General features: G+C 37.0%; 1 protein-coding gene across 2 annotated transcripts in view; it reads left to right on the plus strand.

The window, feature by feature from the left end:
• Window positions 1–26,020, plus strand: part of ST8SIA1 (ST8 alpha-N-acetyl-neuraminide alpha-2,8-sialyltransferase 1) — a 180,377-nt gene extending 154,357 nt beyond the window's left edge. Inside the window, exons 5-6 of one of the 2 annotated variants that reach the window (XM_028162041.2) lie at window positions 17,378–17,630; window positions 21,718–26,020. In XM_028162041.2, the coding sequence (XP_028017842.1) occupies window positions 17,378–17,630; window positions 21,718–21,732 (268 nt within the window). In that variant the 3' untranslated portion in view covers window positions 21,733–26,020. Of the gene's footprint in view, window positions 1–17,377 lie in introns of both variants that reach the window. The other variant, XM_007194830.3, reaches the window with a different exon arrangement.
• Window positions 26,021–27,900: the final 1,880 nt, after the last annotated feature.

The raw sequence follows: 27,900 nt of genomic DNA on the forward strand, positions 1-27,900 counted from the left end.
TTCACTGATAGTTTGGAATATCAGTCACATTTAATTTTTTTTTCACAAAATAAAGAAAAATGACAAATGTACAGTTATACTCATTTCACTATTCTAGCAATGCCTGGATAAACACGTGCTAGCCATATCCTGCCTAGGAAATGGCTTTTCTGTTCATTTATAACTTGTTTCCTGGCAGTAATGTTTACTTCTCTAGAGTTCTGTAAGAATCGGGTTCTCGTTGCTTGTTCTTGCAGAGAGGAGAGGAAGAACGATGATGATGGTGATGATGATGATGGTGTTGATAGTGATGATGATGATAATGGTGATTATGATGATGATGGTGATGGCGATCATGGCGATGATGGTGGTGATGATGATGATAAAGCAAAAATTATAAGAATTCTTATGTGCCGGGCACTATTCAAAGTGCATCACGCATATGAACTCACCTAGATCTCGCAGCAACCATATAACTAGGTGCTCTTGTTATCTCCATTTTTTCCAGAGGAGAAAAATTGAGGCATAAAGAGATGAAGTAACTTGCTTAAGGTTGCGTAGTTTGCCTGTGGAAGAGGCTGAATGTTCAGTCTTCTCCAAGTACCCTCTCTACCATTGGAAGCCACATTTGAGACAACCATCTATATTAAAATTTTTTTGTGAAATACGAATATGGCAATATCTATTGGCTTCTAAAATGGGATCTGTTTTTTAAAATATAAGATTATTGCTTTGCGCCAACATTGCCATATTTTTTTTACCTAAAAGGTGACATTCCACAGATTAGAATATACCTCACCTAATTTTATATGTCTTAAAATAAATCTATATCTGTTTTTAAAGTTTACTGTGGCTTTAATTTCATGTGGAATTTTAAAGAAATAAATATAGTTGCTCTTCTGAGAACTACAAAAGGGAAAAACCACAAAAGAAGAACACCTATGGTCAGAAAAACAAGCACAGTTTTATTTGTCTCGGAAAACAATGAAATTTTTCTAAATGCTTCGTGAGATTGAAAAATGATTATGTGATTCTTAGAGGGTTTGATGTTTGTCAAAAATGATCATATTCTGTTTACAAGAAAATGAACTAGCTTCTAATGAGAGATTTGTATTTAAGAGTGCTATTCAGTTTCTAATTACCTATTTTCCAGTTTAAGACGGGGGTGGGAAGGATTGGTTTGCATAAAAACCAGTGAAAGACAATGTTGCGTGACAAATGTGAAGGCAATCAAAAGTATCTCTTGTATTTTCTTAGTATTCCTGGGGAAAAAAAATTTTCCTGGGAAAAATTTTGTGTTTTGTCCTGTAGCATATTTTGGAATGAATTAAATGCATTTTGTGACAAAGATGCAAAACTGCTTAAAAATTCACTCATTCCTGTATGCATTTATACACAATGAGTGCCTACACTGTGTCAGGCACAGTATTTGGCTTAGGGAATACAAAGATAAAGGAATTAGCCTTTTTTGAAGAAATCAGTAAAGGAGCCCTAAAGAGAAAATTACATGACAAGGTAGTAAGTACCTTGATAAAACTAAAGTGCTAAAAGGCACAAAGTTAGCTACCTAATCCAGGCTTGGGGTCATGGAAAACTCTCTAGCAGATGCCATGAGTTGATTCCTGAAAGATTACTAGGAATTAACAGGGCAGTGGGGGTGTTCACTTCAGACAGAAGGTATAACATGTACAATGGCTTGGAGGCATGAGTGGGCATGGCCCATTTGAGGAACAGCAGGTAATTGGGCCGGGCCGGGCAAAGGCAGAGAGTGCTGATGAGCAATAGCAAAAAAGAGAGGCTGCAGAGTTAGGCAGGGATTATCCAGAATTGCCTGGACAAGTTGAGGGCAAGCCATTGAAGAGCTCCTCCTTGAAGCCCCCTTCAAGGGGGCTTGACATGGTCAAGTTGGGGCTTGGGACAATGACTTGGGGAGCCTTGAGAAGGATGTGTTGGAGACTGAGAGATCAATTTGGATGTTGTTGCTATGATACAGAGGAAGATTGATGATGATCTGAAATAAAACTGTGGCATTGAGGATATGCATTAGTTAGGGTGGGCTAATTGCTATAAAAAACTACTGCAAATCTTCATGGCTTAATACAATAAAGTATCCTTTCTCACTCACATATAATTTGAGGGCACCTGAGGAAGAGGAATGGTTCTGCGTCATGCTGTCATTTATGAACCTAAACTTCTTCTATCCAGTGGTTCCACCATTCCCCTGGGGCCATAGAATCCTTGACTGTGTCTGCTTTATTCTGTGTTACTGACAGAGGAAGGACTAGGGCAGGCGGATATTGGGGAGAGAGATTTTAGGGTCCAGGCTGAAGTGTCATACAGCAGTTCTGTCCAGAACGCATCACATGGCTCTGCCCAGCCACAAGGAATTCTGGTAAGTAGTCCTTTCGCATGCTCTGGAGGAAAACAAGATGGGTTTGGTGAGCACATGCCCCTGTTCAACTGTTTTTGATCTGTAGAATGTCCGTTTCACGTGGCTCAACCTGTAAGTAATAGAGAGAGGCAAGAAAGTACACTCAAAAGATGTTATAAAAAGGAAACTTAGTGACCAGTTAGGTACAGAAGCTGTGAGAAGAGGAAGAATACATGTTTTAAGGCTGGGTTCAGTCACTGGTGGATGGCTGTACCATTTGTTCAGTTAAGGAATATGGTTGTTGCAAAAGATAATGGAGGGAAGATGCTGAGTTTGAGATGCTTCCTGCAGATCTCCGCAGGACTTGCTGCCTCATTTTCTTCAGAGCTCTGCTAAAATGTCACTCTAAATAAAACAGCAACACCCCACCCTCTCTTTCCTATCATCCTACTTTATTTTCTTCATGGAACTCCCCACATCGTGTTCATTTTTGTTTATTGGGTACCTCTTCTCACTCTAATGAAGGCTCCTAGGGAGCAGAGACTTTATGTTGTTCACTGCTCTATCCTATATTGCATAGAACAATGCCTGGCGCATAACAGGTACTCAATAAATAATTGTTGAGTGTGTAAATGAATCAAAGTGGAAATGACCAGCAGTCTATTGGTTGTAATAATAAGTGCTAATATTTATTGAGTGTTGACAATGGGACAGATACGGTTCTAAATACTTTGCAAGTATTAATTCATGTAATAAAGCATCCCTATAAGCTAGATACAACTAATATCTCTGTTTTACAGATGAAGAAACTGAAGTACATACAGCTGAAGAAACTTAACCATGCTCACAATGTTAGTTAGAGAGGAGTTTCAAACGTAGGTGTTAGGGCTTCAGAGTTTACGCTCTTAACCATTATGCTATTCTGCCACATAATTTTGGAATGTTTGAGAACTGGGCTGGAGCCAGAGATCAGGAAATCATCAACATGAATTTAGATGTGAGTAGAGGTCAACCTATCCCTTGAGATTTGTTTCAGACTGACCTGCAACTCCTATCCTGTATCAGCCAGAGAGTTCAGTGCTCTCCCCAATATTTTGGGAATTTCCATAAGCTTAAATTTACATGATCATTGTTTATTCCAATTACCTGTTTCCTTCAATTACCTTCAGTCTACTTGTCTCCTCATCTCATCTCCTGTGACTGGTCTCTTCCTGCTCCACATCAATGTAGACATGGATTAAAGCTTTCTTTCCTTAACTTTTCCAGAATACTGTTCCCAAAGGCATTATGCATATGTAGCAAAATTTATAGAAGGTTTGAGGTAAGAAAGCGGAGACACTGAAAAACTATCAAGCAAAGAATATAAAGATGGAACATCTGACATTTCTGTGCTTAAAAGTATTTGACCACCCTGTCACTGGGAAGGTCTCACTTGGTGTGTTACAGCTACTCTCTAGTCTCCTGGGATGTTGTTACTCCTCATTTCTTTTCTTTCTCCCTTCATCTCACCCTTTGGCTCTCCCCGCCCCCAAATTCCCATTAATTACGTATGCAGAAGAGGTTAGTTGTCACTTATTTCCCTTTCTACTCCCGGGACATACTCTTAGAATTTCACCTTCAACACCCAAAGCACCCTCTACACTTAAACAAAGGGAATTCTGTTTCCAAAAAGGACTCTGGCATCAGTTGTTAAAATAGTGTTTTCCACCCATTACCAGTTTGGGTCCTAGTTTGGGAAATGAAAGTGAATGAAATCTCCCAGAGAGTATGGGTGACTTGAGATAAGAAGAAATCAGCTATGGATGGAAAGGAAGAGATCAGGAAGCAGCTAGAGAAAGATGTACTTTTGAGAAAATTTTTGTTTGTTGTTAGTTTGTTTTCAGTGAGGGAGACTTGGCCAAGAGCTCACATGGGGGAAATGGGCCAGTGGAAGGGAATGGATGAAGATAAAGGCAATAAAGAGGGTAACATGGACCGGATCTTTGAGAAGGTGAGAAGGAGTGTATCCCAGATCACAGGTGAATGAATTCATACAGGGCAGGAGGCATACATCTTCCCCTTAAGGAAAAGCTACACAGTGTGATTTAAAGAGCATTGAATCACCAGTCAGATTGAGCTGAGTTGGAATCTGGAGTCTACTATATGCATTCCAGCTATGAAGCTTCTCTAGAATACTTAACTGCTCTGTTCCTCAATTTCCTCCACAGCAGAAAAGAGATAATGCCCTCTTCATAGAGTTACTACAAGGCTTAAGTAAGATAACACATGTTAAGCAAGAACATTATAATAGAATTTGTTGATTATTTCTGTAATTTGATTATAGGTCTTCCAATTTCTTATCTGAGACTATCACTAATTTCATAAACAAGAGACTAAATCTACTACATTGTTTTTTCATCTGCTTCAAAGGGATTTTGTGGTTTCATGGTCTCATTGTCATTTGGAATTTTGATTAAGTTTTGAGGGTTGACTTGTTGCCATCAGGCCAGACCTGGTCTGCATGACTGTTTTACTTAGCCATTCTGTTTCTTTTTCTTTTCAATTTGAAATCCTTTAGATGGGACACGTACATTCCATTTCTAGATCCACTCCCTCTTGTCCTGTCCTTGGCCCCTGCATATATTTTCCTAATCAGCTTAGCCCCTGGACACACTTGAGTTTTCAACCCATGATCTAGATTGATTTCTACTAAAATAGCTGATGCCACTGAAAACAGGTGTGTTACTGAATCTCCAGGTGGCATTTTCTATCTTCGTTTCACTAGATCTCTTCTCAGCATCTAGCACTGTTGACAAACTTCTGAAACTCTTTTCTCTTCTGTTATTGAACACTCTCCTGGTGTCCCCTCACCTCGCTGCCCATCTACCTTTTGCTAGAATTCTACCCCCTTTGCCCACCATTTAAATGCTATAATTTGTCAGCGTTTTATATGCTGGCCCATTGCTCTTCTGGGTGATCTTACGTCCAGAGCTCAGAAGGTCCAAAATTGGGTAATAATCTTTCCCCTCAAACCACCTTCTCTTGTGTTGTGTATCATGGTGAGAGGAGCCACCAGAACTGAAAACACCCTCACGCCTAGGAGGGACACAGATCTAACAACTGGTGCAGCATTCATACTAAATCAGCACGGACACTGCGCCTACACCTCACCACTGCTTTCTAGTGACGTTAAGCCCTGCCCCTCCCAGTCACCAAAGTCAGCTTCTCTCTCCTCTCCTACAGCCCCTGGGGGGACACCCTCGTCATCTCCCTCACCGAGGAAAAATGCTCTCCATTTTTCCTTATGAGTAAAATCTCAACCTTGATTGGCAGTAGGTCAATCTTTTATACTGCCCTGTGCACCAAGCTAGCCTCATCGCTAGCTACTCCCAAGGTGCTAAAGCTCTACCATATTAAATTATTTGCATTTTCCAGGAGTCCCCCTCTCTCCCCTCTGTGCCTTTGCCCACACCGCTCTCTCAGGCAGGAATGCTCATTCTCCTCAGTTCCATGTACATAGCCAACTTCTGCTCAGTCTTCAAAATTCAGTTTAGATATATCCATCTCTGAAAGGCCTGTCCTAAATCTCTCTCCTCTTAGCCACATCCCCAATTTAGGTTTGGAAGCTTCACCTTGCAAATATTTTTTAAAGTTTGCATTCTTAGGGCATGTTTTAATATGTACTATGTATGAAGACAATAGCTTGGTATGAAGTGTTGTTTGCAATCTGGTAAAATATTTTCTTGTGGAAGAGGCACCCCCGTAGCATGAGAAGGTCCAGAGGAGGAAAGTATTGTAAATCAACACAAAAATCAATGTTCATTGACAGAGGAAAAGGAAGCAACAGCTGGGTAAACAAACAGCTGCACAAAGAGACAGAAAAATGACAGCAACCATGAACATGGCAGATAGTCCAAAATATTAAAAAAGCAAGTAAATAACAGGAGGAAATGAGTTAACCTACTGGAAAATTGCTGAAACATTTGAACAGGAAGTAACTAATAAGAAAAGTGTTCAAATAAAAGTTATAGAGAAGAAAATTAGAACAAATATTCTGTGTAAAAGAAGTGAACTTTTAAAATGAAATATGCTTAAAAGATAAATTAACTTGAAAACTTGTGACTCTTTTTGTAAATGTGCTTTATATGGTACAGACAACATTATCATAATATTAAAAACTTAAAAAAGAATAAAATTACACCCTAGGCCTAATTTATTGGTGTGTTGAAAAGAGTAAACTAAAAACTCACAATTGTCTTACTTTACATTTATATGAATATTAAGCTGCCTGACCTTTCAAAAGGAAATATCTAATAACACAAGTAACACATAAATATATTCAGCTTCTAAAGAACAGAAGCATTTCAGATAAGGCTGGACCCTCTTTTACTGCCCTATACCCACTGCTCTCCCCAGAGGTAACCATTGTTTTGAGTTTATTGTGTATCCTTCCAACGTTTTCCCATGCATTTATATACATATGTGAAAATATATATCTTTATCCTGTATGATAATCCACTATACAAATTGCTGTAGTAATTCTGCATCTTCATCTTTTTCATGTAACATTTTGTCTTGGAAATATTTCTGCTTCCTTATAAATAGAGTCGTGTTATTAAAGAATTGCCTTGTATTCATAGAATGGACATACCACTGTTTTGCCATTCCCTGAGTGATGGACACTTAGGTTGTTTCTGATTTTCTGCATACTTCAGCAAACATTCATGAATATTAACTTGGTTCCATGTGCCAGGCACCCTTCTTAGTGCTCTAGATTTAGGGGTAAACAAAATAAAGTCCTCTTTATATATATTCAAGAGGATACAAACAATAAACAAAGATATATATATCTTTGTTTACTATATATATGTAGTAAAATGTCATGTAGTGATAGGTATAATGAACAAATGCAACAAATGTGAGAGAGATGGGGGTGGTCAGGAAAGATTTATTTGATGTGCTTTCATTTGAGCCAAGACTTAAAAGAGAAGTGAGGGAGGTTCTATAAATATCAGAAGCACCGTCAGAGAAATGGAAGTGCTGGGTCAGTAGGTGTGCATGTTGAAGATGCCAAATCACCTTCCAAACTGTAACAATTCATGCTTCCATTTGAAGCATAAAGTACCCCTTTTTCATACTCTTTCTAATACTTGTTATTATCATGTTCCTTAACTTTTACCGATTGGATATGTAGAAAACTGTTATTTCACTGTAGTTTTAATTGTTACAGTATTTAAAAATTGATATAAATGTATAATTTGAATGCTAGTGAGGTTGTTGTGCATGTGTTAATATGTATGTTGACCCTTTGAATTTCCTCATCTCAGACTCGACAGCTCATTGTCCATTTGTCTATTGTGTTATTTGTATATTATTGATTTTTATTGTTTGTATCCTGATACTAATCCTTTGGGGTATTTTTTTTTTTGCTTTTTTTAAACATCTTTATTGGAGTATAATTGCTTTACAATGGTGTATTAGTTTCCGCTTTATAACAAAATGAATCAGCTATACATATACATATATCCGCATATCTCCTCCCTCTTGCGTCTCCCTCCCACCCTCCCTATCCCACCCCTCTAGGTGGTCACAAAGCACCGAGCTGATCTCCCTGTGCTATGTGGCTGCTTCCCACTAGCTATCTATTTTGCATTTGGTAGTGTATATATGTCCATGCCACTCTCTCTCTTCGTCCCAGCTTACCCTTCCCCCTCCCCGTGTTCTCAAGTCCATTCTCTACGTCTGCGTCTTTATTCTTGTCCTGCCTCTACGTTCTTCAGAACAATTTTTTTTTCTTAGATTCCATAAATATGTGTTAGCATGCGGTTAATCCTTTGTTATGCATGTTGTAAACATTTTCTCTCAATGTGTTGCTTGTCTTATTAATTACATAACCTTTATCTTATAGAAATATTTAATTTTGAAGCAGTCATGTTTATCCATCTTTTCCTTTATGGATTTTGCTTTTAGTGCCTTATTTAACAAGGCCGTTTGTATCCCAAGGTCTTAAAAGTATTTTCTTATATTTTCTTCTAATTTTAGAATATATTTTTATTTCATCTGGAACTTAATTTTCTGAACACTATGAGGGAGGAATTTATCTTAATTTCTATTATTTGGCTTGCCAGTTGTCCCTGTACAATTTATGGGGGTCAGTTTTTATGAATTGGTTTGAAATGTCACTTTCATCATATAGGAAATCCCTAAATATGCCTAGTTCCATTTTTAGACTCTTTATAGATTGTCTGCTCTTTCATGGATTCTGTTGTGTTTTTATTACTATAGTTTTATAATCAGTTTTGATATTTGGTAAGTTAAGTCCTTCCTGTATTCTTCTTTTATCTAAAATTGCCTTGAGTATGTATACTTGATTTACCTTTCATGTGAATTTTAGATTGATCATACAAAATTTTATTTTAAAATAATATTGGAATTTTGGTTGAGATTGCATTGAACCTATAAATTTATTTGGGGAGACATCTTTCAGTATTCATTATTGTCTCCATAAAAATGTTATATATTTATTTTTAGGTTTCTTTCAAGGTGTTTGAGGACATGTTGCTATTACAAATAAAACCTTTGATACTATTTTTTTTTAATATGTGCTTGCTCTTGTGTAGGGAAACCATGGATTTTTAAAAGACTTTATTTTTTCAGAGCAGTTTTAGGTTTGCAGCAAAATTGAGAGGAAAGTACAAAGATTTCCCATATGTCCCCAACCCCACACATGCCTAGCCTCCCCCATTATCAACATCTCCCACTAGAGGTACTTTTGTTACCATTGATGAACCTACATTAACACATTATAATCACCCAAAGTCCATAGTTTGCATTGCGGTTCAGTCTTGATATTGTACATTCTATGGGTTTGGACAAATGTATAGTGACATGTATCCATCATTACAGTTTCATACAGAATATTTTCAGTGCCCTAAAAATCCTCTATGCTCTACCTATTCATCCCTCTCTCCCCCTCCAACCCCTGGCAACCACTGATCTTTAAGTTATACTATATCTGTAGCTTTGCCTTTTCCAAAATGTCATATAGTTGCAATCATACAGTGTGTAGCCTTTTCAGATTGGCTTATTTCACTTAATAATCTGCCTTTAAGTGTTCTCCCTGTCTTTTAATGGCTTCATAGCTCATTTCATTTTAGTGTTGATCATATTCTGTTGGATTGAAATAATACAGTTTCTTTATCCATTCACCTACTGAAGGACATCTTGGTTGCTTCCAAGTTTTGACAATTATGAATAAAGCTGCTATAAGTACACGTGTACAAGTTTTTATGTGGACATAGGTTTTCAACATCTTTGAGTTGAAGGAGCATGATTGCTGGATGGTGTGGTAAGAGTATGCTTAATTTTGTAAGAAACCACCAAACTGTCTTCCAAAGTGGCTGTACCATTTTGTATTCCCAACAGCAGTGAATGAGAATCCCTGTTACTTCACATCCTCACAAGTATTTGGTGTTGTCAGTGTTCTGGATTTTGGCCATCCTCATAGATGGGTAGTGGTATCTCATCATTGCTTTCATTTGAATATCGCTGATAATGTATGATGTAGAACATCTTTTCATATGCTTATTTGCCATCTGGTGAGATGTCAAAGTCTTTGGCCCATTTTTTAATTGAGTTGTTTGTTTTCTTATTGTTGAGTTTTAGCAGTTCTTTGTATATTTTAGATAACAGCTCTTTATCAGCTGCATCTTTCGCATATATTTTCTCCCAGGCTGTGGCTTGTCTTCTCATTCTCCTGACATTGTCTTTCACAGAGCAGAAGTTCTTAATTTTAATGAAGTCCAGCTTATCAATTATTTCTTTCATGGATTGTGCCTTTGGTGTTTTATCTAAAAAGTTATCGCCATATTCAAGGTCGTCTAGATTTTCTCTTGCATTGTCTTCTAGGAGTTTTATAGTTTTGCATTTTACATTTAGGTTTATGTTCCATTTTGAGTTAATTTTTGTGAAGGGTGTAAAGTCTGTGTCTAGATTCATTTTTTGGCATGTGGATGTCCACTTGCTCCAGCACCATTTGTTAAAACGACTGTCTTTGTTCCACTGTATTGCCTTTGCTCCTTTGCCAAAGATCACTTTGCTCCTTTGTCAAAGACCCACTGTATTTATGTGGGTCTATTTCTGGGCTCCGCATTCTGTTACATTGATCTATTTATTCTTTTACCAATTCCATACTGTCTTGATTTCTGTACCTTTATAGTAAGTGTTGAAGTTGGGTAGTGTCAGTCCTCCAACTTCATTCTTCTCCTTCAATATTGTATTGGCTACTCTCAGTCTTTGGCCTCTCCATATAAATTTTAGAATCAATTTGTTGATATCCACAAAAGAACTTGCTGGGATTTTGATTGGGGTTGCACTGAATCTGTAAATCAAGCGGGGAAGAACTGACATCTTGAGAATATTGAGTCTTCTCATTTGTAAACATGCAATGTCAGTCCATTTATTTAGTTTCTCAATTTTTATTTAGTTCATTAGAGTTTTGTAGTTTTCCTCACATAGATCTTGTGCATATTTTGTTAGATTTATGCCTAAGTATTTCATTTTGGGGGTTGCTAGTATAATTTGTATTGTGTTTTTTATTTCAAATTCCACTTGTTATTACTGACATATACGAAAGCAATTGACTTTTGTATATTAACCCTGTATCCTGCAACCTTATTAGTTCCGGGAGCATTTTCAATTCTTTCAGATTTTCTACATGTCATCTGAAAAGACAGTTTTATTTATTCCTTCTCAATCTGTATACCTTTCACTTCCTTTTCATATCTAATTGTATTAACAATGACTTCCAGTATAATGTTGAAAGTAGTGGTGAGATCCTTGACTTGGAGACATCCTTGACTTGTTCCCAGTGTTAGTGAGAGAGCTTCAAGTTTCTCACCATAAAGTATTATGTTAGGTGTAGGTTTTTTATAGATATTTTTATCAAGCTGAGGAAGTTCTCTCCTAGTTTAACTATGGATTTTTAGAAGTTGATCTAGACTTTATTGGTTTTAATAAATAATTTTTCATTTGGTTCTCTTATATATTCTAGATAGGTAATTATATCATCTGTAAATATTGACTTCCCCTTGTAAACATACTTGAAATATGTTTTCCAGTGCAGTATGTATATTTTTATGTGGTTGATGATCTGGACTTTATGATAATAATTGTTTTAATATATTTATGTACATATATCATACTATGTATTTTCTTTTGTGACATAACATGTGGTCATTTTAGAAACTTTCAATCATGTTTTAAAATAATAAACATTTTAAAATTAAAGACTTAATTATGATTGTGGGTTTGTGAATACCTATCCATCTGAATTTTAATCCGTTTTGCTAAATATATTTTGAAACTATCTTGTTAGGTGCATAAAGTTTCTTGACTGTTAACACTTTTGGGTGGTATTGTTCATTGGATCAATATACATTAGTTTATATTTTTAATTTATTTTATTGAAGTATAGTTGATTTACAATGTTTTGTTAATTTTTGCTGTACAGCAAAATTAAAAGTGATTTTAATTAAAAATTTTAATTTTTAAAATTTTGTTTTAATTAAAAATTAAAAGTGATTCAGTTATACATATATATTCTTTATTTTCTATTTTTATGATTTAAAAAATTTACTATTTTACCAAAATATTATGTGTATAATACATAGTTTTCAAGATCAAATAATACAACTGCTTTCAAATAGAAAGCAGCAATCTCCTGTCATACACTCCCCCAAGAAATGTTCCAAGGCCTTCAACTTCTCTAGCTGATTTTTCTCTAGTTACATTTTAAAGCAGCATGCTTAATTGCAATTAAAAATTTTTTTCCATTTATCTATAGATTTCTTATGGAAAAATTAAGATTTTTCTCTCTTAAAGTGCTCCTCACAGCACCACTCCCCCATACACACTTACACTTTCTTGATCTCTCAATCCAGATATATCACAATCAAATCAATAGTCAGTGCATACCTTAGTGTCTATCTAAGTACTGTTCACATCTGAGACAAAAAGGCTATTACAAGTATTTAATATCCAGTTCAACTTTTAATTTTTCCCCAGAGTAAATAAAGGCTTTCCATGCAACAGTCACTAATTCATCTCCAGACTCCCATTAGAGCTGCAAATCTTCTTTCATTACTGCCAACATGCTAGTCTGTCAGGGTCACTTTTTTGTTGTTGAGACATCCTTTTATTTATTCATTTATTTTTTTGTTAGCATGTGGTATTTGTTTTTCTCTTTCTGACTTACTTCACTATGTATGACAGACTCTAGATCCATCCACCTCACTACAAATAACTCAATTTCTTTTTATGGCTGAGTAATATTCCCTTGTATATATGTGCCACATCTTCTTTATCCATTCATCTGTCGATGGACATTTAGGTTGCTTCCATGTCCTGGCTATTGTAAATAGAGCTGCACTGAACATTGTGGTACATGACTCTTTTTCAGTTATGGTTTTCTCAAGGTATACAACCAGTAGTGGGATTGCTGGGTCATTTGGTAGTTCTATTTTTAGTTTTTAAAGGAACCTCCATACTGTTCTCCATAGTGGCTGTATCAAGTTACATTCCCACCAACAGTGCAAGAGGGTTCCCTTTTCTCCACACCCTCTCCAGAATTTATTGTTTGTAGATTTTTTGATGATGGCCGTTCTGACTGGTGTGAGGTGATACCTCACTGTAGTTTTTATTTGCATTTCTCTAATGATTAGTGATGTTGAGCATCCTTTCATGTGTTTGCTCGCAATCTGTATATCTTCTTTGGAGAAATGTCTATTTAGGTCTTCTGCGCATTTGGGGATTGGGTTGTTTGTGATTTTAATATTGAGCTGCATGAGCTGTTTGTAAATTTTGGAGATTAATCCTTTGTCAGTTGCTTCAATTGCAAATATTTTCTCCCATTCTGAGGGTTGTCTTTTCATCTTGTTCATGGTTTCCTTTGCTGTGCAACAGCTTTTAAGTTTCATTAGGTCCCATTTGTTTATTTTTGTTTTTATTTCCATTTCTCTAGGAGGTGGGTCAAAAAGGATCTTGCTGTGATTTATGTCATAGAGTGCTCTGCCTATGTTTTCCTCTAAGAGTTTTATAGTGTCTAGCCTTACATTTAGGTCTTTAATCCATTTTGAGTTTATTTTTGTGTATGGTGTTAGGGAGTGTTCTAATTTCATTCTTTTACATGTAGCTGTCCAGTTTTCCCAGCACCACTTATTGAAGAGGCTGTCTTTTCTCCATTGTATATTCTTGCCTCCTTTATCAAAATAAGGTGACCATATGTGCCTGGGTTTATCTCTGGGCTTTCTATCCTGTTCCATTGATCTATATTTCTGTTTTTGTGCCAGTACCATACTGTCTTGATTACTGTAGCTTTGTAGTATAGTATGAAGTCCAGAAGCCTGATTCCTACAGCTCCATTTTTCTTTCTCAAGATTGCTTTGGCTGTTCGGGGTCTTTTGTGTTTCCATACAAATTGTGAAATTTTTTGTTCTAGTTCTGTGAAAAATGTCATTGGTGGTTTGATAGGGATTGCATTGGATCTGTAGATTGCTTTGGGTATTAGAGTCATTTTCACAATGTTGATTCTTCCAATCCAAGAACATGGTATATCTCTCCATCTGTTGGTATCATCTTTAATTTCTTTCATCAGTGTCTTATAGTTTTCTGCATACAGGTCTTTTGTCTCCTTGGGTAGGTTTATTCCTAGGTATTTTATTCTTTTTGTTGCAGTGGTAAATGGGAGTGTTTCCTTAATTTCTGTTTCAGATTTTCATCATTAGTCTGTAGGAATGCAAGAGATTTCTGTGCATTAATTTTGTATCCTGCTACTTTACCAAATTCATTGATTAGCTCTAGTAATTTTCTGGTAACATCTTTAGGATTCTCTATGTATAGACATCCTTTTAGAAACTATCTTTTTCTCTCATAGAATCTGATTGATGGCTTTCTCAGCCTGCTGTGTAAACTGTCTTCCTGGAGATTTCCTTTACCTGAATCCATCTGTTGTTATATGTTCTAATTACTAACAGCTCTTTCTTATTACCTAAATTATTTTTTCATTTTATAGCATCTAAGTCTTAGTTCATGGGTGCAAATATTAATTAATAATTAATATTTCTAAACAAACTAATTATAGACTTTTAAGAGTTTTCTTCTGCCTCTTTAATGATCTTGGTTTTTTCTGAGTTCTTTCGTTCTTCCATTCTGTTCTCTGACTTTCGTGTTGGAGGCTTTCCTTCAATGTCTTCTGATCTTGGCTGTCTGTTCTTGTTTGGAGACTGGAAGCTCTGTGCAGAGACTGGACCTGTTGACAGGTGAGCTTCACTCTCAGTTGAAGAGAAGGTAGCAAGCTGGCTTTCTCTTGGGTGACTCCCAAGTGTCATAATATACAGGTCTCTCTCTTGGCCCTCCATTGGCCTGGCTGCCAATACTGTATGAGTTGAAAAGAATCCCCAGTTTCCTGTGGGTTGGGCCAGGTATCATCTGGGCACACAGCCACTGTTCCTCCCTAGAGGCTGACACTCCCTCTCCACTATACACAGCGATAATTGGCCAGTGCAGGATTTTAGAGTTCAACCCACCTGCATGTTCCTGCTGCCCTATAATCTGATCAATAACCTTGTTGATTGTTCCAAGACACCCACCTTCTCCAGTATCTCCTGCCTTAAGGAATAGGGCACAACTACCTTTTAGAGCAATGCTTGGTAAATTAGTTTATGTTTTGCTTTCCTTCTATAAGCTTTCTGTTTTCAGAAGTATTCCAGATGTGGGGATTGACTGAAGGTTTTCCTTCTTTTCTTTTTTTAGGATAAATGTAGATTTTTTTTTTTAAAAAAAAACATCTTTTCTCTTATTTCTAGAGATTTGCTCTAGGAGGGGAGAGCTGGGCCCTTACTTTCCCTGATTCTATTCAGTTTGCATCTTGACTGGCAACCTGAAGCTGAACATTTTAACATTTTATTAATCACAATTGAAAAATTAGAAGATGTAAAGAAAGAGATGCTGAGGGAAAGATGCAGAGAGTTAGATAGCTTACATTGATGGTGTCTATCTTCTAAATAAGTATAGCCCCCAGACACGTGCATCAGAATCAGCAGGGAATGCTGGGTAAAAATTCAACTCCCTGTATCACTCTCATCAGAATCTAGGAATCTGTGATACAGGTTATTCTAACTAAAGTTTGAGAACCATAGTTCAAATGAAGTAGGAAGTTATCTGCAGGGTGTATCTACACGATTAAGAAAGTGTTAGCAGCAAATATGGGCGGGCAATGGAGAGAATAAAAGAATTATTAAGCAGAGCCTATTGAAGTTGGGAAGCAGGAGTTTGTGTTGGAGAGGCTGGCCCAGCTCCAGAGTATGGATCAGTGTCTTCCATGCCTTCTTTTAGGGTAAAGTTATTGCACCTAAAAACCCTGTTGTCACTTATCTGTCAGAGACCAGGGAAAATTGCTAAGACAGGCTGCTGAATCAAGGACATGAAGAAAACTTGAGCAATTTCCCTTCCTTTGGGCTTTAGAAGCACATCTTTCTTGGCAGGCAGAGTTCATAACATTGATTGCGACATAAAATCCTGTGGATTTGTGTATTCAGAATTTCAGTTTCACATATTTCTGATGAGCCCTGCCAACCTGTCAGGCCAGACTTCCCTCTGCTGGTAGTGGCTCAATTCCATTCTCAAATGCTGCTTCTTCATCTGCAAGTAACCCAAGACAGGTGACTTCCATTTGTGAAAGAACATGAAGTTACAAGGCACTCACTGTCTTTTTGTCTTTTTTCACTTGAGCTACATCAGCAACCTCTTAACTGGTCTCCAGGCCACCAGCCTCTTCCTTCCCCAGATCACCAGAGTCACTTTTTTTGACACAGATGATTGACAACTAAACAAATGATGAAATATTTGTAATCCAGATAGTAAGTGCTCTAAGTACTCACTTCTGTGAAGGTTCTCAGTCATCACAGAGTACAGCCCAAACAAATTAGAGATGCAAGGGTTTTGGCAACACACCTCATCTCCCATCACTGCCTCCACAATCCCTGTCTCGCTGGTTCCAGGGACACAGAATCCTCATCATTGCTTCAGGACACTGCACCCTTGCCTATGACCAAAGTGTCCTTTATAGTTTAGTGGTTGTTCTTCCTGTTGTTCCCCTAAGGAGATGTATTTAAATGTCATCCCCTCTCTGTAGCTTTCTTGGAACCCACTCTGTCTCTCTCCCAAGGCAGAATTATTTTTTCATCTGTATTCCATAGTAATTTAGACAAATATCAACGGTCGCACTTAGAACATTATATTGTGCTCACTTATATTTTTGTTTCACAATTGCACTGGAATTTCCTGAGATTAAAAATCGGGTCATTAAAATTTTACTTCCCCAATGCCTGATGCATAGGATGTGTACCATTAATTTTAGCTGAATACATTTGAATCAGAGATCCTCTTTCTATGTAATCCAAACTGAAAGAACATAGGAAAGTGGAGTTCTTTGGAGCAAGCAATATGGGCAACTCTTAGTATCATTTTATAATAGAGACAAGTCTTTCTTTTTCCATGTAATATTATAATATAGCATTCACTGATTAAGCTGCATACTTATAGAATTTCAATGGTAAGAAGTATCTTAGAAGTGATTCCTTTGATTTGCAGATGAGAAAACCAGTCCTGTGCTTATGTCTACCACACAAGTAGCTTTTTTCAAAAGCCTATCCAACAACCAACAATCTTTGTGAATTCATGAGTATTAAATCATTTTTACATTCCAGGCAAGTAAATTCTAAAAGAGAACAAAATGTACAATGCATTTTAGTTCAGAGGGCATCTCATTAAAGAATCTTAACTGGAGTTTAAGATGTTGCAGTGGGGAAAAGTCAGGCTACTTGATGAGAGATAACTGGTAAGTTCAAGGTGGATTTTAAATACAAGAGAAGTGTTTTTCTTGTTTTTTACTGAGATGATATGAGCTATCAGGGCCATCAGAAGAATGGTAGAGTGGGTATTGATGAGTTTCTTTTCTCCAGGTTTAATTGAGCTTCTTCTTTTTGATAGGTTTCAGAACCTGCTGTGGTCCAGAAAGACGTTTGTGGACCACATGAAAGTGTATAACCACAGTTACATCTACATGCCTGCCTTTTCTATGAAGACGGGAACAGAGCCATCCCTCCGGGTTTATTACACACTGTCAGATGTTGGTGCCAATCAAACAGTGCTCTTTGCCAACCCCAACTTTCTGCGTAGCATTGGGAAGTTCTGGAAAAGTAGGGGAATTCATGCCAAGCGCCTGTCCACAGGACTGTTTCTGGTGAGCGCGGCCCTGGGCCTCTGTGAAGAGGTGGCCATCTACGGCTTCTGGCCCTTCTCTGTGAATATGCATGAACAACCCATCAGCCACCACTACTATGACAATGTCCTGCCCTTTTCTGGCTTCCATGCCATGCCGGAGGAATTTCTCCAACTCTGGTATCTTCATAAAATTGGTGCACTGAGAATGCAGTTAGACCCATGTGAGGACACCTCACTCCCACCCACTTCCTAGGGACTGTGGAAAAAGAAAGGACTGAGCCAGGGTATTTTTGTTAGGTTTTCTACGTGATTCCAAAAGGGAATGGTCAGGTCGTTTCATGGATTTGCGTGGGCCACTTGGAAAAAACGACAACAAAAACTCAAGGAGAACTCTACTTTTACTGTTGGCTGGAAGGACAAAAAAAGAAGTGAAATGTCCTATGAAATCTTTTATAGCACATGGTGGATGTGCAACTAGTAACATGCTGATGAAATGATGTTGGTAAACCACATTTTCATGGTTCAAATAGCGATGGTACAGTTCACAAACAAGACAAAACTCTAGTTGTTGAAGCTGAGGAATTAATCAAGGTATAGTAAATGAAACGCCAGGGTAAAAGTGTTAGTGATTATCAACATGAACTGGCTTAATTTAAAAAAAAAACTATCTTATTAAGACTAACATTAGAACTCTATAGGTTTTAAAAAAATTATTATTTATTTTTGCCTTATTTAAAGGCAGTGAGTAGGTGATGGGGTAGATTTTAAAAATCCCTTACTGAATAATATGGATCCAAAATGCTACAGCTGATTATTGTGATTTGTTGAACCAAGTCTATGTTAACTAGAGTTCCCTTCCCTTCCATTTAAAAAATGTTAAATAAGAATGACCTCCTCCCCTTTTGTCAGGTCTACTTAGACAATGTGAAGCATTGTTGAATTTAGTCTGGGTTGATTCATTGTCAGGATGAAGAGCCACTTTCCCTCCTCAGAATTTAGGGCATAAACTCAATTTTAGGTGTGCATTATGTAACCTGTTTGCATTATTATTATTTTAGTGCAAAAAACTGCAAATGTGAGTGCATTATTTATTTGCAAATTGGCAGAATTGTCTTCATAATTTAATGTTTGGAGATGAAGTAAAGCACAATGACGTAAAGCTTAGTCTCTGGAAGATAGATTGGAAGGCATATCCTTTTCTATCTACCATGGTATGTTCCCTCCAAGATAAAGAATATGCATGCACACATAAAAGAATGCATATATTTGTGTACCCTCTTACATAGACTCTCACACACACACTGTTAAACAAAGCTCATTCCTGTGTGATTATGAAAGCCAAACCCACATGACCTGGGATGGCAAAAATCTGTAACTGGTGTTGGAGAGCTACAAATGCATTATGTACTACCTACTACACCTTGATATGAGAGAAGCCAGCTTACTGCATGCTGCTGTAATGCTCAAACCAGTATGAGATGCAAGCCTTACCCCCAAATCACTCCAAATGAGCAGAATTGGTTTAGTCAATGTGACTCTTCCCAGCATCTCATGAGTAAGTCCTGTGTTAAGCATGGTCATCAAGCATGGTTCACACCAGTAAAGGGATGTGAATTAGTAGCTGTTTATTTCCTTAGTAACAGGTAGGACTGCTTAGAAGGCTTGTTACCTCAGCTTCGACACAACTGCACACAAACTCCATTGACAGATTACAAGCCAGATGTGTTTACATATAAGAGAAAGGTAAAAGAAACCTCACATGGTCTTTGTGCTTTGGGATGCCTTAATCTAAAAGGAGACAGTAGAAATCACTAACTTTATTTTAAGTGTCACCAAAATGTAGGTAAACTGTACCCAAAAGTTCTGCTTCATTTTTAATGGTAGAAACTTAGTATACAATATAGACTAAAACAGTTAAACAGGTGGCAGTTTTTGGTGGGTTAATTTAAAAGATACCAAGATAAAAAAGCCCTTGGAAAAATTCTACATCATTGGAATAGCCAATTTCTAAATATGATTGAATATTGAGGTTATTATAGAGATCAGCAGTTAAAATACGGCTGGTTGACATAACACAGATTCTGTTGATATTTAGAAAGTTAAGAATTTGAGAGTATTGATTCTCTGCAGATCTCATTTGCTCTTTTGATCCTATTTGGCAACAAAAATGTAATGAGAATGTACTATGAGGGAGTTGCATTAAATATTCGCTATGTGTACAACCCTGAATATATTTCCTCTTTTGAGCTATTGTTATTACTTAATAACTACCTTAAAAAGGAATATATTTTTAGCTATATGTTTCATCAAAATATAAAAGGCCTAACAAAAAACATACATAAAAGTTAATAAAATATGTATCACTCAGATTAGTGCTTTAATTATTAAAATTGTTCAGATGTAACTAATGAGCTCCATAGAACCCATGTGTCACAGTTCCACTGGAGATGCCTTCTGGAAATTTTACATCTTATGATTCCTGGGCTAGGTTTATGCGATAGATTTGTACAGTGGTTAGTCTATACATTTGGGGTTTCTGAAAGGCAAAACAGAAATGGCCCAAATCGATAAAGTGTAATTCGATCAGGGCTTCTTAACGGGGTGATTCCCCTCCCCCATCTGGTGACACTTGGCAATGTCTGGAGACATTTTTGATTGTCATGATTTGGAGGGTGCTGCCAGCATGTAGTGGATAGAGGCCCAGGATCCTGCTAAACATCCTACAATGCACAGAGCAGCGTCCCCTGCCTCCCCAACAAAGAATTCCCCACTTGAAAATGCCAATAGTGCCAAGGTTGAGAAACCCTGGATTAGACCAAAGTGATATTTTGATTGTTCCATATTGTCTTCAGTTAAGGATACACATACATGCTCTCATCATTCAAAGTAGGACTACAATTTAATGAGAATGTTTTCTTAGAGTAGGTTACAGTTTGGCATTATTTTATAGTGGTAATTCTTAAGTATGCCATACATATTCCCTTTTCTGTGGTTAGATAGATGTGTCTAAACCTAGGAGTTTTGAGTGTCTGTGTGTGTGTACGTGTGTGTAGCATAAAGTTATATATATCCATCCTTATTGAAATATGTGTTTTCCTAAGTGAGGATCTTTCTAGAATTATCTTTCAGAGTACTCTGGCATACTCTATTACTCTTAAGAAGTTGAATTCTTTTTTATTTTTTTCATCTTTATTGGAGTATAATTGCTTTACAATGTTGTGTTAGTTTCTGCTGTACAAAATGAGTCAGCTATACGTATACATATATCCCCATATCTCCTCCCTCTTGCGTCTCCCTCCCATCCTCCCTATCCCACCCCTCTAGGTCATCACAAAGCACTGAGCTGATCTCCCTGTGCTATGCAGCTGCTTCCCACTAGCTATCCATTTTACATTTGGTAGTGTATATATGTCAATGCTACTCTCTCACTTTGTCCCAGCTTCCCCTCCCACCCCCCACCTCCGTGTCCTCAGGTCTGTTCTCTATGTCTGCGTCTTTATTCCTGCCCTGCCACTAGGTTCATCAGTACTATTTTTTTAGATTCCATGTATATGCATTAGCATACTGTATTTGTTTTTCTCTCTCTGACTTACTTCAGTCTGTATGACAGACTCTAACTCCATCCACCTCACTACAAATAACTCAATTTCGTCCCTTTTCATGGCTGAGTGATATTCCATTGTATATATGTGCCACATCAAGAAGTTGAATTCTAAACTCCCATTATTTTATTTTGTTTATTTGAAATTGAGACCTTCAGAATTGGACCTCTTTGTCAAATTTGGTTGATTACATTTTAATATTACTGACCCTTAAGATGCAGCTCAGAAGAGATTCAAGTTATGGCAGACACATTTAATACAAAAGTATTTCATCATTTTTGATGCATCTGCCAAGAGAAGATGTCACCCTCTGACATCAGTGTAATTTTTAAATTGCTTTTTAGTGACAAAAATGTCACTAAATGTCCATGGGGATAAAAGAGGGGTTGAAGAGACTGAAAATGAGTACCTGATGCGAATTTTTATTTTTATTAGCTCCAACTGGAGAATTGCACTGATGTTAAGGATCATGAGTAAGGATAACCTCTGTTTGATTTTAATTAGACTTTGGTCAAATGAAGATGCCTAAAGGATTAAGTCACTCCATAACAAAGAAAAGTAATTTTTTATATGAAAGATTTCTATATGGAAGAGGACACTGGACACATATGCTTTATATAGAGTATTTGACCAAGTTTATACAACATTGTGCATCTAAACTGTAAGTAACACAGGAAGTTAAGGAGTGTTTCCTGGATTTTGTTTCTGTATAATTCACTTTTAGCTATTTTAACAAGGGCAAATGATCCAAAATGATCCAATGATCCAAAGTGACATGTTCAAACAGTACTCTGTTTGGCTTTGTGATGTTTTATGCCCTTTTCTGGGGTAAAAACCTTGTTTAGGTTAAATGTAACTTATACCTGAAGCAATGGGCAACATGGCTTAAAATCTACCTGGAAAATAACTGGGAAAATCCTAGGACTCTGAATTTTCCAAAAATATTCTGAGATTAGTCAAAAGATTTACAGGAATGTTACAGATAATTTCAAATAGAAATGATATCAATAACATTTCTTCTTGTCGGCAACTACGGTAGATTGTGATTTTATTATATACCACCTCCTATTTCTCTGTTTTGAAAATCAGCCACCTAGAGTTTTCATTTCTATGTTTAAAAATACTGACTTTGTGAAATTTTTAACTGATAAATCCTTGTTAGGAGGGGCCTAAGAGGAAAAAAAAGTCACAGTCCCCTGAAAACTTAAGGAAATGCTTACTGTGTTGTATAAAAACTTTCCCATCAGAACCAGGTAATAACTGCTCTCTGCCTGTAGAGTTTCAAAGATCAAGAGCTATAAGGACGTTTGTGGGAACTTGAGGATGAGCATGTGGAGGAATGTCTTGAGAACAATACTGTGCTTTTTATTTCTTCATCTTCCCAGTGTAGAGGTCTCCTCTGAGATGATCTGATTTTAGTGGGCACACAGCAGGGATGGAAGTGTGCAGACACTCCGAGGCACCTGCAACATAGATCAAGCCTCTTACAAAGTGAGCAGTAACAACAACTAAATACAAGTAGCAATTTTGGCAACTTCCGTGAATTGAGTGCTGGGACAAGGAAGAGGCAAGTCGAAAGGAGGAAAAACTCAGTCCCCGCGCTCTCCGGATACAAAGGGTCAGAGAAGTCTCTGCCCTTGGCCTTGGCTTTCCAGCACTCTCTATCTCTGTCCACTATCAAGGAAGCTGGCCTGCCTCCGGGGTCAAGCTAGTAGCCTTGTGACTAGAGAGTTGGTGTGGACATTTGCTGAGATGCTTAAACTTGTGCTCTTTAAATTTGGGTGTCTTGTGATAGATTTCTGGTCATCCTGACCTGATTATGGCCTTGCCAGTGTTTATTAAAAACAGAGCTTTTTTTCTCTACTCTGATGCATTTTCTGAGTTCTTGAAGCTGGGAAGATAGCACATATTCTACTAGTTCTCTAGTAGCCTAGAGAAAGTTCTATAGCCTCTTTGAAAACCCTGGAGACTCATCCAAAGGCATCCTGAAGCCTAGACTGTCTGTTTATAAAATCCTAAATATGAAGCCGCAGTGTTTAGGTTGAGCACCATAAAATTCCTATTTTGTAAGTGAAAGGAGATTTGTGTGAGTCTGCAATTGCTATAACCTTTTTTCTTCCTAGCATAAGAAAATGGATACTACTGGCTTTACCCCCAGCCTAGGCTTCTCTGAAGTTTTTACCTACATCCTAGGGGTGAGAGATTGAAATAAATACATAAATGGAAAATTCATTCAAACATAACACAAAAATTCTGCTTGTCATTGCAATAAAGAAAAAATATACGCTTCTGTCTCCTTCTTCTGATTTTCTGGTGCCAGTATTTTTGATTTCTTCCATCTCTAACTAATAAGGAGTAAATAACTTACTATAAATTGACTTACAATACCTGTGAGCATTTGTATGATAGCCAAAGCCCATAACTATAACTTTTTAAAGCACAAAAGAGGAATTATATTTTGGTCATGGTCACTAATTTACCTACCTCCTGTGTTTGTATTGATCTCTACATTGTGCTAAAATTCTTTCTGACTTGCTTTCCTATTGAAGCTGTGGGATAGAATCAATGATGCGAAGCTATCTGGGAGTTTTATAGAATAGTATCTAAATATATTGATCATGTCTCTTTCTGCTTCTATGTAATTAGATTTTCTCCAGTTATTTGTCATTTTAAAAGCTTATGTTTCACATGATACCAATAAACATCTAAGAGATGTGATTTTTATCCAGGGCAGAGAAAGTCAGGAGATAGGTATGTCTGTTTTTCTCTACATAGTAAGAGAAATGGAGAATTGTAATCTTAAAAAAGAGGTTTAACCAAAATGAAAAAGATACAGATAAAAATCAGGGCTTTAATGGAGAGGGACCACTGGGAAGGATCTTAGTGTGCAGCAAAGAGAGAGCACAGAGGCTGCTGTCCTTGTGTCAGCCTCAAGAACCTTTTCAAAACATTTTAAAGGAAATATATTGTCATGCAGTTGTTATGGCTAATGATGGAAAGACAGTAGAGAAAGCAGCGTGAGACTGTGAGATGCTTAGGGAGAAAAGCAGAAGTGGCACTTATTTACCTACTTGGACCCTCACGGTCTAAATGCTACCCCCTTTCTGCCCTCTCCAAGTTGGGCTTTCCTTGGTGTCTGAGCCTGAATATGTAAACACTCCCATTCTCACACCCCTCTTCCATCTCCACTTTGATGCGTACTCCCAAAATAAGATTATTTAGATCTTTTATCATAATGCAGCAGCGATAGTAGGAAGTGTTACCTTGAACTTGACCCTTTGAAACATGATCACCCTATGCTATGCAGAGTTAGCTTTAGTCCACTGCTCCCAAAATTTTACCTCAGTAAAAGGCTTTTATATTCATGATTACTTAGGCAGACATAGATGTATTTTCTCCACTGTGTTCTAGTGTAAACACACACACACACCCCTTGCATTAGTTATGCCCATTGAAAAGAAAAAGATGGCTGACCTTGTGGGGGGTGGCAGAGGGTGCCTTAACTTTTTCTGGCTTGGCTCCCACTTCCTTGTGTATTTCCTTCATGTACCCCATCACTCTAGAGGTGTAACCATGTTTGTTCCAAGTTGTATCTTTATCATCAGCAAGAACTCTTATAAATGTAGTGAATGTGACTATTTTATATAAATGCACAATAGTATATAGGCCTTGGAGACGTCTGATAATAATATGTAAATATCCTTTGTTGAAGTAGTAGAACCTTCTCATAGGGAACACCTTAGATGATAGCCACAGGAGGACACATAGACTAAAAATGTTTGTTTTTCCAGCAAATTGTAGCATTCGTGGAATCAAGGAAACAATTTTTTTTTCTGTTTCTCATTCATTCTTTAGCACCAATCCTTTGGGCTTTCTTGTTGGTAGGTTACTAGAGACAACTCTTTCATAATATATAGGATTCACAATTTGTGATGATTGATGGCCACTGGGGTACATCAAAGTCAGAGACACTAGAAGGAAGGGGGCGAGAACAGACAAGGAGAGCTCCATTGAAAACTTGCCTAAATTTTTAAAAGTCTGGAACATGATTAGAACTCCAGTTAACCATACAACATAGTTAGTCTGAAAAGCTTTGAAAAAGAAAGTTTCTCTTTAACTCAATGATTGCACATTATATAGTATTCCACATGTATGCAAGCTGTTTTTCAAGAGCAAATTTGCAGAGACTGGGGCTAAGAAAAAAATAGAAAAATTCAAATGTTCTTCCATGTACAGTAGTCTAAAAGTCCATAGATGCAGTAATTCTGGAAAAGATGTTAGATTAGACCATAAAATTGAAATCACTTTTGAAGTGTACCTGGAATTACTTCTTCCTAATAAAACCAAACTCCACTGGCAGTAGGTGTGGGGAAAATCTGTGCTCTTCATTTCTTCTCTTTTTAGTTTCATAGAATATGTAGCAGGTAAGAAAAAACTTTAATTGGTACTTTTTATAGTATGACTTGAGAAAAACAGTATCTCTGTTGGTTCTGCTGAGTTGTTCTTTCCACAGAATTTAAATGCAATGTCATAGGAGGAGGTTTGCTGTAAAAACATGTCTTTTTCTTTGCTGTGTTCATTGTAATTATGGCTGGTACTGGGAAGGTTCAGTAAGTCTCAATTTCTCTACCTCCCTTACTTGGAGAAATTTTGGAAATGTACCCTGTGAATAAAATGATTTTTTTATAGCTTGTGAAGTCTTTTTATTTCCCAGAAGCGTGTGGGTAATTCTATTTCCTTTTCTTTTCTTCCTTTATTTTGTATTCATATCAGCTACACTGATTTTTTCTTCTGGGTGAAAACTCATGCTACTTAGAAAATTATTTTAGAAATACAGAATTATAAATGCTATGAATAGGATATAAGGACATTATTTGTACTTTTTATGTAGGTGAAAGGCGCTATCTACTGGGCAAAGTAAAGTAGAAAGAATATTGAACATTTATTTAACACGGTATATGTACATGAGCCTACTTTTTCCAGGGATAACATTTTTCCTTCACGCAATGAGTCATTATCGGTATGTGTGCCCTAGAGATACTTTAATAAATTTCTAACAGGATTCAAAATATTTAGGTTCAGTGACTTTGACAAGCCTAAGTGTGCCTTCTTGTCTGAATTATTTAGATAATTGCTTCAAACTCCCATTTACCTTGAACTCTCGTGGCCCCATTCTGCCACTTTCTCAAGAGGGAGAGATACCAGAAAAAGTCACCTTGGTCCATCCTTTACCATACATTTCTCCTCAGAAATTGGTCAAGGTGCTTTGTGCAGATCTCCTTATTAATTCTCTGACTTCATTCTCACATAACAGCTTTTTTGGACTAAAGCTATTTTAGGAAAGGACATTCTATTACCTAATGTTAAATCTTCATGAGGTTTAGCTGAATCATTTGGGGGAAAAGGGCAGAGCTCCAGCATAAATGTGGGTTGCTCTAGTCTATTCTCAGATCACATGAGGAAAATAGATCTCACTTGTTTTCACCAACTATCATTAAGTAAAGAAATCTAGATATTCCTGAGTCCTGCTGTTCTACTTTATTTTGGTTTAAGCATTCAAAAACAGATATTAAAAATCCAAAGGCATTAATTACTCAAGAATTCCTAAACCTAAAAAGTGTAATTACGAGTCACAGTCTATATTTTTGCTTGAAAACTTATTATTTGGACATACAGTTAGATTCTTGATGGTATGAAGGAATAAAGATGTAGGATGATTGAATTGAATCTTGTGAAGTTTATTGTGAGTGATCAGGAAACCATGGGATGAAACTGGGGCCATATCTGTTTATGCTTGACATGTGTAATTCTGAGACATACTAACTAGTTTCTAGGATTTTGAAAGTACAGGAAAACAAATCCTTTACTTCTTTTATATGGATAGAAAATGATTTCTTTCCTCCACAAGAGTCATGGTTTCCAGGCATGAATTCAAAAATCAACCTCAATATTTGGGAACTTTTTCATCATAAACAATGCAATCAAAAGTTACATTACAAAACAATCAAGAGTTTATTGATCTCAAGATACACTTCATTAAGAAGATTCTGACCTTTGTGTGTAGAGGAAAAGGGGACAGTAAGAATGGAGCATGAGAGTTCATTTGGTCGGTCAGCTGTAATCAACACGCCACCAGGTGGATTACTGATCTATTCAGAAATGGTTTTATTTATTTATTTGTTTATTTTTAACACAATTCCTCTTATTCTGATTCAAACTCATTATCTTTTATCAAGAACATAACAGTGTAAGTTTACTTGGCAGTCTCTCATACAAAATGTATTTCAGAGTAACCCCACTCTTTTTTTTTTTGAACATCTTTATTGGAGTATAATTGCTTTACAATGGTGTGTTAGTTTCTGCTTTATAGCGAAGTGAATCAATATACATATACACACATCCCCATATCCCCTCCCTCTTGCGTCTCCCTCCCACCCTCCCTATCCCACCCCTCTAGGTGGTCACAAAGCACCGAGCTGATCTCCCTGTGCTATGCGGCTGCTTCCCACTAGCTATCTATTTTACATTTGGTAGTGTATATATGTCAGTGCCACTCTCTCACTTCATCCCAGCTTACCCTTCCCCCTCCCTGTGTCCTCAAGTCCATTCTCTACGTCTGCGTCTTTATTCCTGTCCTGCCCCTAGGTTCTTTAGGACCTTTTTTTTTTTTTTTTTTTAGATTCCATA

Source organism: Balaenoptera acutorostrata, chromosome 11 (genome assembly GCF_949987535.1).
Source record: "Balaenoptera acutorostrata chromosome 11, mBalAcu1.1, whole genome shotgun sequence".
NCBI classification, from domain to species: Eukaryota; Metazoa; Chordata; class Mammalia; order Artiodactyla; family Balaenopteridae; genus Balaenoptera; species Balaenoptera acutorostrata.